Genomic DNA, 12,829 nt, shown 5'->3' with positions numbered 1-12,829 from the left:
ATGCACATTTTATTTTCTGCCCCTCCTTTCAAACCCACCTTACCTTTAGTCCCTTTGGTGCGTGGATCTTTCAGACACTGCTGCGAGCCTAGCTGGGGTTCGTTCTCTGCATTATAGTTGTCAATTTGTTGGAATTTGTTGAAATTTCAAGGAAAGTGATCAGGAGTATCTCTCACACTGCCATTTGTCTGACATCACTCATATAAAGTTTTTTTTTTTTTTAATGGAAAATAACTGCTAAGTTTTATTGTCTCTAATATCTTTGAAATGATTACTTGATTTTTCACTTTGACCTGTTTACTTATAGTAAATAAATTTTTCTAATATTGAAACATACTTATATATTCCTGGTAAAAAATCTGCTCAGGTATGGTATATTTAATGTGCTTCTGGGTTCCTTTATTTTTCTTTGGGGTTATTTTGACATTTTATTTAGAATTTTTAGATAGATTTATAATTGAAATGTGTGTATAATTTGATTTTTTGGTTGTCATCTTTGTCAGGTTTTGATATTATTGTTTATTTTACACACACACACACACACAATGGAAATTCCTCTTTTTTTTGGTAACATTTTACACAGCATGAATGTTTCTTAAAATTCCATGTGAGTCTCTCTGGGTCTTTTTTATATTTTTTTCTTTTTAGGGCATTTCTTTTCATGTTTTCCTGTTTACTTTGTTTCTACAAAGAAATATGGAGAATTGATGACCAGCAGAATATACAGGAGAGACTTTTGGCACTTGGTTTAATAAGTTTTCTATATCTTATTTCATTTTTCAAAAATTATTAATGTCAAACAGTTTGTAAGAATGTGTTTCAATAAAGTCCTGCAAAATAGTTTTATGGTTACTAAACCATAAAAGACTTTGTCTTTCTTTCTTTATCATTATTTCATCTTTATTCATAAGTTTTTATTCTCTTTTATTTACCCAACAGTTGATCCATTTTTTTCAGATCCTATTTAAAATCTATCAGGGCTGTTTGTATTAATAAATGTCTGCCTGTACTCCTATTTACCTTAAATTTTCTAAAGTTTAGGAAGTAGGAGGTATATGTAACTGGAATTTGCTTACTGGTAGGCCACAAGGCCTTTAGCCAAGGATCAATCATATAATGGCATATTTTTTAAAATCTTAATATTAGGACAATTTACAAGTAATATTTATTTGCAATCTGTTTTAGGAGAAATATGGAGAATTGATGACCAGCAGAATATACAGGAGAGACTTTTGGCACTTGAAGATAAGTTTGTAAAAACATTGAATGGAGAAAGCATCGGTGAATATCATAAGAAAATTTCTTATGCATTTTCTTCCAACTCAGACTTTTTTCCTTCTAGCTATAACCTCAATGACTATAACTTATTTGGAGAGTGTTTAGAACATACTTTTGACTGTCATAATAATGAGAGAATCCTTATAAAAAAGGAATACTGTGAATATAATGAACCTTTAAAATCATCTAGCAATAGCTTATCACATCTTGTAGTAACCCCCTTTAAGTGTAACCATTGTGGAAAAGGATTTAGTCAAACCTTGGATCTCATCAGACACCTGCAAATTCATACTGGAGAAAAACCCTATGAATGTGAAAAATGTAGAGAAACCTTCAGCCATAAGGAAAAACTCCTAAAACATTATAAAATTCACAGTAGGGAACAATCTTATGAATGTAATGAATGTGGGAAAATTTTCATTAAAGTGTCAAATCTCATTAGACATCAAAAAATTCATACTGGAGAGAGACCTCATGCATGTAAAGAATGTGGGAAGTCCTTTAGCCAGAAATCAAATCTCATTGATCATGAAACAATTCATACTGGCAAGAAACCTTATGAATGTGATGAGTGTAGAAAAACATTCAGCCAGAAGCAAAGCCTCATCACACACCAGAAAGTTCATACTGGGGATAAACCTTATGCTTGTACTGAATGTGGTAAAGCCTTCCCTCGAATTGCATCCCTTGCTCTTCATATGAGAAGTCATACAGGAGAAAAACCTTATAAATGTGATAAATGTGGAAAAGCTTTCTCTCAGTTTTCAATGCTTATTATACATGTGAGAATTCATACAGGTGAGAAACCCTATGAATGTAAGGAATGTGGAAAATCTTTCTCTCAAAGTTCAGCTCTGACTGTACATGTGAGAAGTCATACTGGTGAGAAACCCTATGAATGTAAGGAATGTAGAAAAGCTTTCAGCCACAAGAAAAACTTCATTACACACCAGAAGATTCATACTAGAGAGAAACCTTATGAATGTAACGAATGTGGGAAAGCATTTATTCAGATGTCAAATCTTGTTAGACACCAGAGAATTCACACTGGAGAAAAACCTTATATATGTAAGGAATGTGGCAAAGCCTTTAGCCAAAAATCAAATCTTATTGCGCATGAAAAAATTCATTCTGGAGAGAAACCATATAAATGTAATGAATGCGGTAAAGCCTTCAGCCAAAAGCAAAACTTTATTACACATCAGAAAGTTCACACTGGAGAGAAACCTTATGACTGTAATAAATGTGGTAAAGCATTCTCTCAAATTGCATCTCTTACTCTTCATCTGAGAAGTCACACAGGGGAAAAGCCTTATGAATGTGATAAATGTGGGAAATCTTTCTCTCAGTGTTCATTGCTTAATTTACATATGAGAAGTCATACAGGTGAGAAACCCTATGTATGTAATGAATGTGGAAAAGCTTTCTCTCAACGAACTTCTCTCATTGTACACATGAGAGGCCATACAGGAGAAAAACCCTATGAATGTAATAAATGTGGAAAAGCCTTCTCCCAAAGCTCATCTCTTACTATACATATACGAGGTCATACAGGTGAGAAACCCTTTGACTGCAGTAAATGTGGAAAAGCCTTCTCTCAGATCTCATCTCTTACACTTCATATGAGAAAACATACAGGTGAGAAGCCGTATCATTGTAATGAGTGTAGTAAGTCTTTCAGCCAAAAGTCACATCTTGTTAGACATCAGAGAATCCATACTCATTAAAAATAAAACTCCATGAATATGAAAAAAACTCTCAGAAGGATTAGCAACTCCTTGCATATTATATAAATATAATCAATTCTAGAACAGAAAACTATGAATATGGGAAAACCTTTTGAAGGTTTTGTTTGAAGTCAAACATTTGTGAAACATGAGAATACTTACCAAGGTTCCAAATTGTATAATGAAAATCTGATCATCAAGAACGTGTAGCAGACATCTATTCATCATTCTCATTAGAATCTGAAACAAGATATCTTCTATCAACTTATCTACATGATGTTTGAGTATTATCAAGAAAAGAGTGGATTAAAAGAGAAACTATTAAGATAACCTTTTGTATGAGAAATAATTAGAAAATGTATAAGCATAAAATATATAAGAATAGATATAACAATGAATTACAACAACACACATAATTATGTTTTATAATTATATAAAACATTTTGAAGAGCATAAAAGAACACCTTGAAATTTAGAAAAATAACACTGAAAAGACTTGGCATTGTAAAAAAAATATTTTTTCACAAATCTCTAAAGTACTTAAAAAGTGTTCCACTCAAAATTACTAGTTATACTTCAAGAATTTTACAAACTGATTCAAAGTTTTATATTGGAATGTAAAGGACTACAAATAGCTGAAAAAAATGTGGAAAAACAAAATAAAAGAATACAGTTTACTAGATCTCATATACTTTATTTAAAATGGTGTCATTTAAACAATATGTTCTTGATGAGTAAATAAGTGGAAACAAATTAAGGATTGGAGGGAACAAATATGTGGATTTGTGTATGATAGTACTATGGAAATCATTGGAAAGGGTGGCTTATTTAATAAGTGGAAGGTTCATATTAAGAAATATTAGTTCTGCCTGACCAGGCAGTGGCGCAGTGGATAGAGTGTCAGACTGGGATGCGGAGGACCCAGGTTCGAGACCCTGAGGTTGCCAGCTTGAGCGCGAGCTCATCTGGTTTGAGCAAAGCTCACCAGCTTGGACCCAAGGTTGCTGGCTTGAGCAAGGGGTTACTCGGTCTGCTGTAGCCCCATAGTCAAGGCACATATGAGAAAGCAATCAGTGAACAACTAAAGTGCCACAACGAAAAACCAATGATTGATGCTTCTCATCTCTCTCTGTTCCTGTCTGTCCCTAGCTATCCTTCTCTCTGACCCTCTCTGTGTAAAAAAAAAAAAAAATTAGTTCTCTCCTTTATACCATATGTGAAAATAAAATCCAAGTAGTTTAAGAATATGAAAAGCAAAATTCTAAAGCTATATGGTGAAAATAGCATATATTCCTTTAGAATAACAGGATTTCTAAAAAAAGTCAGTATGGTACAATTAATTCTATTTTGGTGTATTGAGGTACCCACACATGTGCAAATATGTTCCCTGTATCATGGTTTGTTATAAATAGGACATGGCATAAATTATCACTAGTAGAGAGACAGATTGATGTGATAATACAGTATTTATTTCTCTGATAATACAGTATTTAGAGAATACAAGTTTGGCATTGTTACGTGGATAGATCACAATATATAATCTTAATAAAAAGCAAAGTATATAATAAAACAGTATAATATAGTAAATATAAAACAGTAAATATAATTTTGTATAAATTTAATAAAATACTGCAAAGAATAGTATTGTATATTGACCATGGATCCATATATTACCATGGATTCCACTTTTAGGAAGTGGAAAAGATTTGGAGTGAGTATATTTACTTATACTGTTTTTTAAAGAGTGAAAGCAAATATGATAGTGGTAACACATTTGGTTGTCAAAATTGTGTTGCACTTTTTGGGTTCTTTCTTGCCTTTCTTTATTACTTATTTTTCCAACAAAGAATCAAGTTGGTGCAGGAAACCTGACCTATAGAAACAATTTTTGAATAGATTATTTTTCATCAGATACTAACATTTATAGCAAATTCTCTTTGCTAATACACAAACCAAAGCTGAATTAAAATAATGCTTTGCTTACTGTGTCCTCATAGTGTTAATTAGGATAATGAAAATCAGCAGTATATAGTATTTGTTTGAGGCCAGATTTCTTTAATTTTTTTAGACACTATTTCTTTGCTAGTTAGAAGTAGTAAAACAGCAAAAGAAATACTCAATATTTGCGATAACTGACTCCATTTGGGGGAGGGGAATGCATTTGGCTTTGTTTCAGATTGAGAAGAAGCAACCATCCATGCATACTATAAAATGTGGTTAATGTTCTAACACGTCAAGCCCAAGGATAGTTACCCATATCAGAGCAGAAGCAATTTCAGTGTATCTCAACAAAGTTTTCTTTAGTTTCTAAATCCTTAAATGAGGATGCAGATGCTGGTGATTTTATATGTCAGGTAAGGACCCAGTGGATGTCAAAGGTCAATACCACAGCTGTTTTATATTTTTGCTACTCAAATTTTTTTTTGTGAATAGCCCATTCATATTTCTTTTTCTATTGAGACTTTTAAAAATGTTTCTATTTAGAAATAAGTATAAATTTGTAGGAATTTAAATAATAACCTATAGTACCATTTAGTTGGTATACCCTACCTCCCGTTTTCCCTAATGGTAACATCTTGCATAACTATAGTGCAGTATCAAATTTGACATGGGTTTTGCCCACAGACCTTATCATATTTCACTAGTTTTACATGCACTTATGTGTGTCTGTGTAGTTCTATATAATTTTATCTTCTAAGTAAATTTGTGTAACTACCACTACAATCAAGATATAGAACTTCCAGGCTGACCTGTAGTGGCACAGTGGATATAGCGTTGACCTGGAATGCTGAGGTCATCTGTTCAAAACCCCAGTCTTGATCAGTCAAGAAGCATAAGAGAAGCAACTACAATGAGTTGATGCATTCTGCTCTCCCTTCACTCCACTTTCTCTCTCCCCCCACCAAAATATAGAAATTCCAAAACCACGAAGATCCCTTGTTCTATCCTACTTTGTAGTCACATTCATCCTTTCTTCTATTCCCTGGTGACAACTGACATTCTCTATAATTTTGTCATATCAAGAGTGTTCTATAAATGGCCCTGGCTGATTGCTTCAATGGTTGAGTGTTGATCCAGCATGTGGATGTCTCAGGTTTGATTCCTGGTCAGGCACACAAGAGAAGCAACTATCTGCTTCTCCTCCCCTCCCCTTTCCCTTCTCTCTAGCTCTCTCTTCCCCTGCCACAGCCATGGTAGATTAATTTGAGTGTGTCGGCCCTGGGTACTGAGGATAGCTCCATGGAGCTTCCACCTCAGGCACCAGAAATAGCTCAGTTGCAAGCACTGGCCCCAGATGGACAGAACATCGGCCCCTGAAGGGGGTTGCCAGGTGGATCCTGGCCAGAGCACGTGCAAGAGTCTATCACCCCTCTATTCAGTTAAAAAAAAAAAAGTTCTATAAATGGAATCATACACTATACAAGATTTTGAAGTTGGCTTTTTACACTCAAGATATTCCCTTGAGATCAATTTCAGTTTTTCAGGCACAATAATTTGTTCCTCTGGGGGTGGGGTGGTATTTTCTGAGTAATTTCCTATGGTATGGATAATATACCATGGTTTCTTTATTCAGCTATTGAATGACATTTAGGTTTTCAACTTGGGATTATTACAAATAAAACTGCTATAAACATTTGTCCGCCATTTTATTGGTTGTTTCATGTGTTTCCTGCTTTTCCTGTTTTACTTTTTAGTTTTTACTCTTGGTTACTTGAGAATTTTTTTAAATTCTACTTTGATTTTTTTATCGAGTTCTTAAGTATATCTCTTTGTACAGATTTTTTAGTAGTTGCTCGAGGTCTTATACATACATAACTTAATCACAGTCTACTTTTGTCAACATTTAATCAGTTCAAATCCTTTTTTAAACACTGATGTCCTTTAATTTCCCCCACTTCATTATATAATGGTTTTAAATAATTTCTCTGTGTACCTTATGAACTACAAATACCAGTGCCATTTTTGCTTAAACCATCTAACATAATTTAGGAAACTCAGCAGGAGATGGTATCTCAAATGTGCCCATATTTTTTACTCTTTGTTGTTCTTCATTTCTGATATCCCATGTTTATCATTTCTCTTTTGCTTAAAGAACTTCCTTTAGCCATTCCACAAAAAACATTTGTTTCTCACAGTTCTGGAGGCTGGAAATCCAAGCTCAGAATGCCAACATTATAAATTTCTGTAAAAGCCCTTTTCCAGGTTTATAGATGGCCCTCTTGTAGTTTTTATCATCACAAAGGTGTAGAGCAGAGACACTAACATGTTTCCCATCCTCATAACCTAATTACCTGCCAAAGACCCTATCCTTCTAATACTATCACACGGGGTTAAGATTTCAACATAAGTATTGTGGGAGGGGCACAAACAGTCCACAGCAAAACACAGACACTTTCTGTATCCTCTGGAGCAATGGTTTTCAAAGTGGAATGCTGGACCAGCTTATTGGCGCTCCTTGGGAACTTATTGGAAATGCAAGTTCTTGGTCCCACCTCAAACCTACTTATCAGATCAGAAAGTGGTGGTGGGTTCCAGCAATGAGTTTTAACCAGTCCTCAAGTGATTCTGATATATGCCTGCCACTTCAGGCTGGATTATGTTTTTGTGAGCAGGGACCAGATTTGTTAAAAGTTGAAACCCAGGCACATAGCTCATAGTGATTCAATATATATATGATATATATATATGTAGATGTATATGTATATATATGTATATAATTTAAGAAATGATCACAATGAATCTAAATTATAATATTGACTATATGTCCTATGATGTATATTATATTTCTATGACTTATTTTATAACTGGAAGTTTGTACCTCTTAATTCCCTTTATCTTTTTCTCCCATCCCTCTACCCTTACATCCTCCCCTTTATACCTCCCCTTTATACCTTTTTATTTTTTATATAAAGTTAAGTTGTATTTAAAATAGAACTTAACTGGCATTTAAACTTAATTTTATAAGAAGTTGAGTCTGTGTATAGTACTATTAAATACAATATAAAGAGGAAGCTCTGAAATTAATGTACTTGTATAAATGACTGAATTTAGGGAAACTGGGTTTAGGGACTGACCTACAGGGTCTGTATCTTTTAAGTACCATTTGGCCTGAGATGAGAGGTTGTTTTGTTTTAATTGATTTTTTTTTAGAGAAAGGAAAGGAGAGAGTAGGAGAGAGAGACAGACGGGAACATCTATTCCTGTAATGTGTCCTGACCAGGGATCGAACCAGCAACTCCTGCACTCCAGGTTGATGCTCTAACCAACTGAGCTATCTGGCCAGGGCATGAGATGAGAGTTCTTTATACCGTTGAAGTTTTTCAGTAGAAACAATTATAGGAATTATTCTTTTGGCCTTGTACATTTTGGTTAGTTTTTAAAATTTCTTTAAATGGCAATAAAATGCTCTTAAACATGATATACTCTAAAGCTTTTTGATTTTTAAAAATTGTTGATCAATTTAAAATTTCCTTTACTCAAAGTTTATTCAACAAAGAGCAAAGAGGAGCTTAGTTGAACCTGCAGTTTATTAAAAATATAAAATCGGATTACATCAGAGTAATGGTGACATGAGAGATACTCCTGATCTCTCCCCTTGAAATTTCAACAAACTGAACAACTTATAATGCAGTGAAGAAACCCAAGCTGGGCTCTTAGGAGCACCTGAAAGATCCATGCACCGAATGAACTAAAGATGGGATGGGGTGAAAAGGGAGCTGAAGATAAAACACATTCATGGTGGGGTTTGGAGAGGAGAGGAGACAAACCTGGAGTGACTTTTTTTTCTCTCTCTCTAATGGACTATGGGGAGGAGGGAAGCTTGGGCTCTTTGAATTTTGAGGGATATGGCAAAAGAAACCTGAAGTGACTGGGTCTCCTTCTTTTGGGAAGAGCAGTGAGACAGAGGGGCAGAAGGGGAGATACACTAAAGTGGCCAGAGCAAAGGGTCACAGCTAGTGTTCCCATGGTCTGCCTGCAGCCCTCACTGAGCAGAGAGAGAAAGCTAAAGTGTGGCCTCCCAGATCCTACCTTCCTCACCTTGCGATAGGGAGAGTGGCAAGACAAACCCCACAACTAGCTTTCCAGAGCCAATCTCTCCCCTAAAGAACAGAGGTGCTCCACATCCAGTGTCCAGATCTGTTCAGACATGGGAAGGAGAACCTGGAGGCCTGAGATTGCCATTGCTAGAGCTATAAAGCCAGAGAGTTGAAGCCAGAAAGCCAAAGCAATAAGGCAGAAGTCATAAAGTCCTCAAAACATTCCTCACCCACTAACACAACTGCAGCCCCACCTACATCATTGCTATAGCAACATCTCAGCGGAAGACAGCCCATGAACTTCACAGAGCTAAAACTTGTAATATAGCTACACCTACTGGAAGAAACCTCTCAAACCAAATTTTATTTTTTCTTTTTTCCTTCTTCGTATTCTTTCTCTTTTTCCCTTTTGAATTTCATTTTCTTTAATTTTTATATTTTTTATTCTTATCTTTTGTGGGTGGTTTTTTCATTTTCTTGTTTGCTTTTGATCTTTTTTTCCATGGTTTTTCTTGTCATAATTTTAATTTTTAATATTTTAATTTAATTTTTTATTTTAATTTTTGATTTCTTTAGTTGTTTTCTTGTTAGGGTTCTTAACAATACCACTCTCAAATTCCATCAAGGAAGAATACCATGGCTACGCAACACAGAGATATAGTTCAGAAAGAATGAAAAATCTCCAGTAAATATCTCAATAAAATGGAAACGTTAGAGTTAAATGATAGAGGATTCAAAATTGAAGTCCTGAAAATACTCAACAAGATGCAAGAAGACACCAATAGGCAACTTAATGAGCTCAGAAAACAAATTACTGAACAAAACGAATACCTCACCAATGAAACAAACTAAAAACAGATGAAAAACTCAATACATGAATTGACGACTGAGGTAGTAAGTTTAATTAATAGAACAAGTCAGATAGAGGAAAAAAATCAGTGACATCAAAGACAGGCAACAAGAGATGCTACCCAGAAAAAAGGAGAGAGACTCACAAATTAAAGAACTCTACAAGAATTGTCTGACTCCATCAGAAAGCGCAATATAAGAATAATAGGTATTTCAGAAGAGAGGGAAAAGGGAATTGAGAGCCTATTCAAACAAATAATTGATAAGAATTTTCCAAGACTATGGAAAGAATTAGAGCCTTGAATCCAAGAAGAAAACAGAATGCTGAGTTACTGCAAACCAAACAGACCTACTCCAAGGCACATTATAATAAAATTGTCAAAATCATTTAAAAAGGCAACTAGGGAAAGAAGAACATAACATATAAAGGAAAGTTTATTAGGTTATCATGAGACTTCTCAGTAGAAACTCCACAAGCCAGAGAAAATGGACCCAAACAAAGTACTGAAGGAGAGGAATTACCAGCCACGAATATTATATCCATCATAGTTGTCTTTCAAATATAAAGGAGAAATAAGAACTCTTACAGAAATATAGAGGCTGTGGGAATTTATCACCAGAAAACCTCACTGCAGGAAATACTCAAGGGGGTTCTTCAATCAGACACAAAGAACAAAACAAATCAAAATTAAAAGTAAAAGCTCCAACAAGATCATAGTAAGAGCAAGGATAATCTGTGACAACAATAGCATAAAAGGGGAGAGGATCAAGATCTGCAGTAGCAAAGAGTATAGCACAGAAGCCCTCATAAGACAAAGGACTTGTACATATGAACATTTTTCTCTTAATAACTTAATGGTAACCACCCACCCACACACAAAAAAGACACTACTGAAACAAACAGCTAAAAACTTGAAAAAAAACAAAGAAGTATGAAATACCACCAAACAAAAGCAACTGACAGAAACACAAAAGAGAAAAACCAAACAAGACAGAACTACCAGAAAAGAAAACATAAAATGGCTATAGGAAATCCTCAATGTCAATAATTACCTTAAATGTATATGGACTGAACTAACCAATAAAGAGGCACAGAAGAACAGATTGGATCAAAAAGCAAAACCTGGCCCTGGCTGGTTGGCTCAGTGGTAGAGCGTCGGCCTGGCATGCAGGAGTCCCAGGTTCAATTCCCAGCCAGGGCACACAGGAGAAGCGCCCATCTGCTTCTCCACCCCTCCCCCTCTCCTTCCTCTCTGTCTCTCTCTTCCCCTCCCATAGCCAAGGCTCCACTGGAGCAAAGTTTGCCTGGGCGCTGAGGATGGCTCTATGGCCTCTGCCTGAGGCGCTAGAATGGCTCTGATTGCGGCAGAGCGACGCCCCAAGATGGGCAGAGCATCGCCCCCTGGTGGGCATGCCGGGTGGATCCCGGTTGGGCGCATGCGAGAGTCTGTCTGACTGCCTCCCTGTTTCCAGCTTCGGAAAAATACAAAAAAAAAAAAAAAAAAAAGCAAAACCCAACCATATGCTGCCTGCATGAGACACATCTAAGCTGCAAGGATAAAAGTAGATTCAGAGTGAAAGGTTGGAAAACGATTCTCCAATAAAATAAAATTCAAAGGAAAGCAGGTGTAGCCAAATTCATATCTGACAATGCTGACTTCAAGACAACAAAGGTAACCAGAGACAAAGATGGTCATTTCATAATGATAAATGGAACATTGTATCAAGAAGACATAACACATCTTAATATATACTATATGCATCTGCTACCTGATCTAAAATTAGGAGCAGACAAAAACACACCCATACTTGGAGATTTCAACACATCATTGATGGCTTTAGATCATTGAGACAGAAAATCAATACAGAAATATTGGCCTTAAATGACACTCTGGACCAAGTGGACATAATAGACCTTTATAGGATATTTCATGCCAAAATGTCAGATTATACATTCTTCTCCAGTCTGCATGGAACATTCGCAACGATAGACCATATGTTGGGCCACAAAACTAACATTAACAAATTAAGAAAGATTGAAATTATACCTTTTTTCCCTTTGCCCTTGGGGTCAAATTCATAAGTTCTCTACAAACAAGATGGAATACTACTCAGCCATAAGGAATGATGACATAGTGACATTTATGACAACATGGATGGACCCTGAGAACATTATACTGAATGAAATAAGTAAATCAGAGAAAGCTAAGAACTGCATGATTTCACACATAGGTTGGATATAAAACTAAGACTTAAAACAAACAAACAAACAAACAAATACCCCCTGAGACTTATGGACATAGATAAAAGTGAAGTGGTTACCCGGGGGAAGAGGACATGGGGGAATGGAAAAAGGGTAGGGGGTAGGGGAAGTGTGTAAAGAAAGACCAATATAAGGTGACAGAAAATGATTTAACTTTGGGTGATGGGTATACAACATAATCACCAGTTCAAATGCTAGAGCAGGGGTCCCCAAACTTTTTACACAGGGGGCCAGTTCACTGTCCCTCAGACCGTTGGAGGGCTGGACTATAAAAAAAACTATGAACAAATTCCTATGCACACTGCACATATTTTAAAGTAAAAAAACAAAATGGGAACAAATACAATATTTAAAATAAAGAACAAGTAAATTTAAATCAACAAACTGACCAATATTTCAATGGGAACTATGCTCCTCTCACTGACCACCAATGAAAGAGGTGCCCTTCCAGAAGTGCGACGGGGGCCGGATAAATGGCCTCAAGGGGCCACATGTGGCCTGCGGGCCGTAGTTTGGGGACTCCTGTGCTAGAGTAATGTTCACCTAAAACTTATGTACTCTTACTGATCAGTGTCACTCTATTAAGGTTAATTTTCTAAATCAAGTTTAAAAAAAAAAAGTAGCTTTGACAACCCTTCAAATTTGCAGTTGGTGTCTAAAGTGAGGGCAATTTT

At 35.7% G+C, this 12,829-nt stretch overlaps 1 protein-coding gene across 1 annotated transcript in view; it reads left to right on the top strand.

The window, feature by feature from the left end:
* Window positions 1-11,042, top strand: part of LOC136380480 (zinc finger protein 569) — an 80,596-nt gene extending 69,554 nt beyond the window's left edge. The window contains exon 5 of the mRNA XM_066348269.1: window positions 1,186-11,042. Coding sequence (XP_066204366.1) covers window positions 1,186-3,005 — 1,820 coding nt within the window. The 3' untranslated portion in view covers window positions 3,006-11,042. The remainder of the gene's footprint in view (window positions 1-1,185) is intronic.
* The last annotated feature ends 1,787 nt before the right edge of the window (window positions 11,043-12,829 follow it).

The sequence above is a fragment of the Saccopteryx leptura genome, chromosome 9 (genome assembly GCF_036850995.1).
Source record: "Saccopteryx leptura isolate mSacLep1 chromosome 9, mSacLep1_pri_phased_curated, whole genome shotgun sequence".
Classification (NCBI taxonomy): domain Eukaryota; kingdom Metazoa; phylum Chordata; class Mammalia; order Chiroptera; family Emballonuridae; genus Saccopteryx; species Saccopteryx leptura.
Note: the sequence above shows the minus strand (reverse complement) of the source record. Positions and strands in the feature narration are given on the sequence as shown.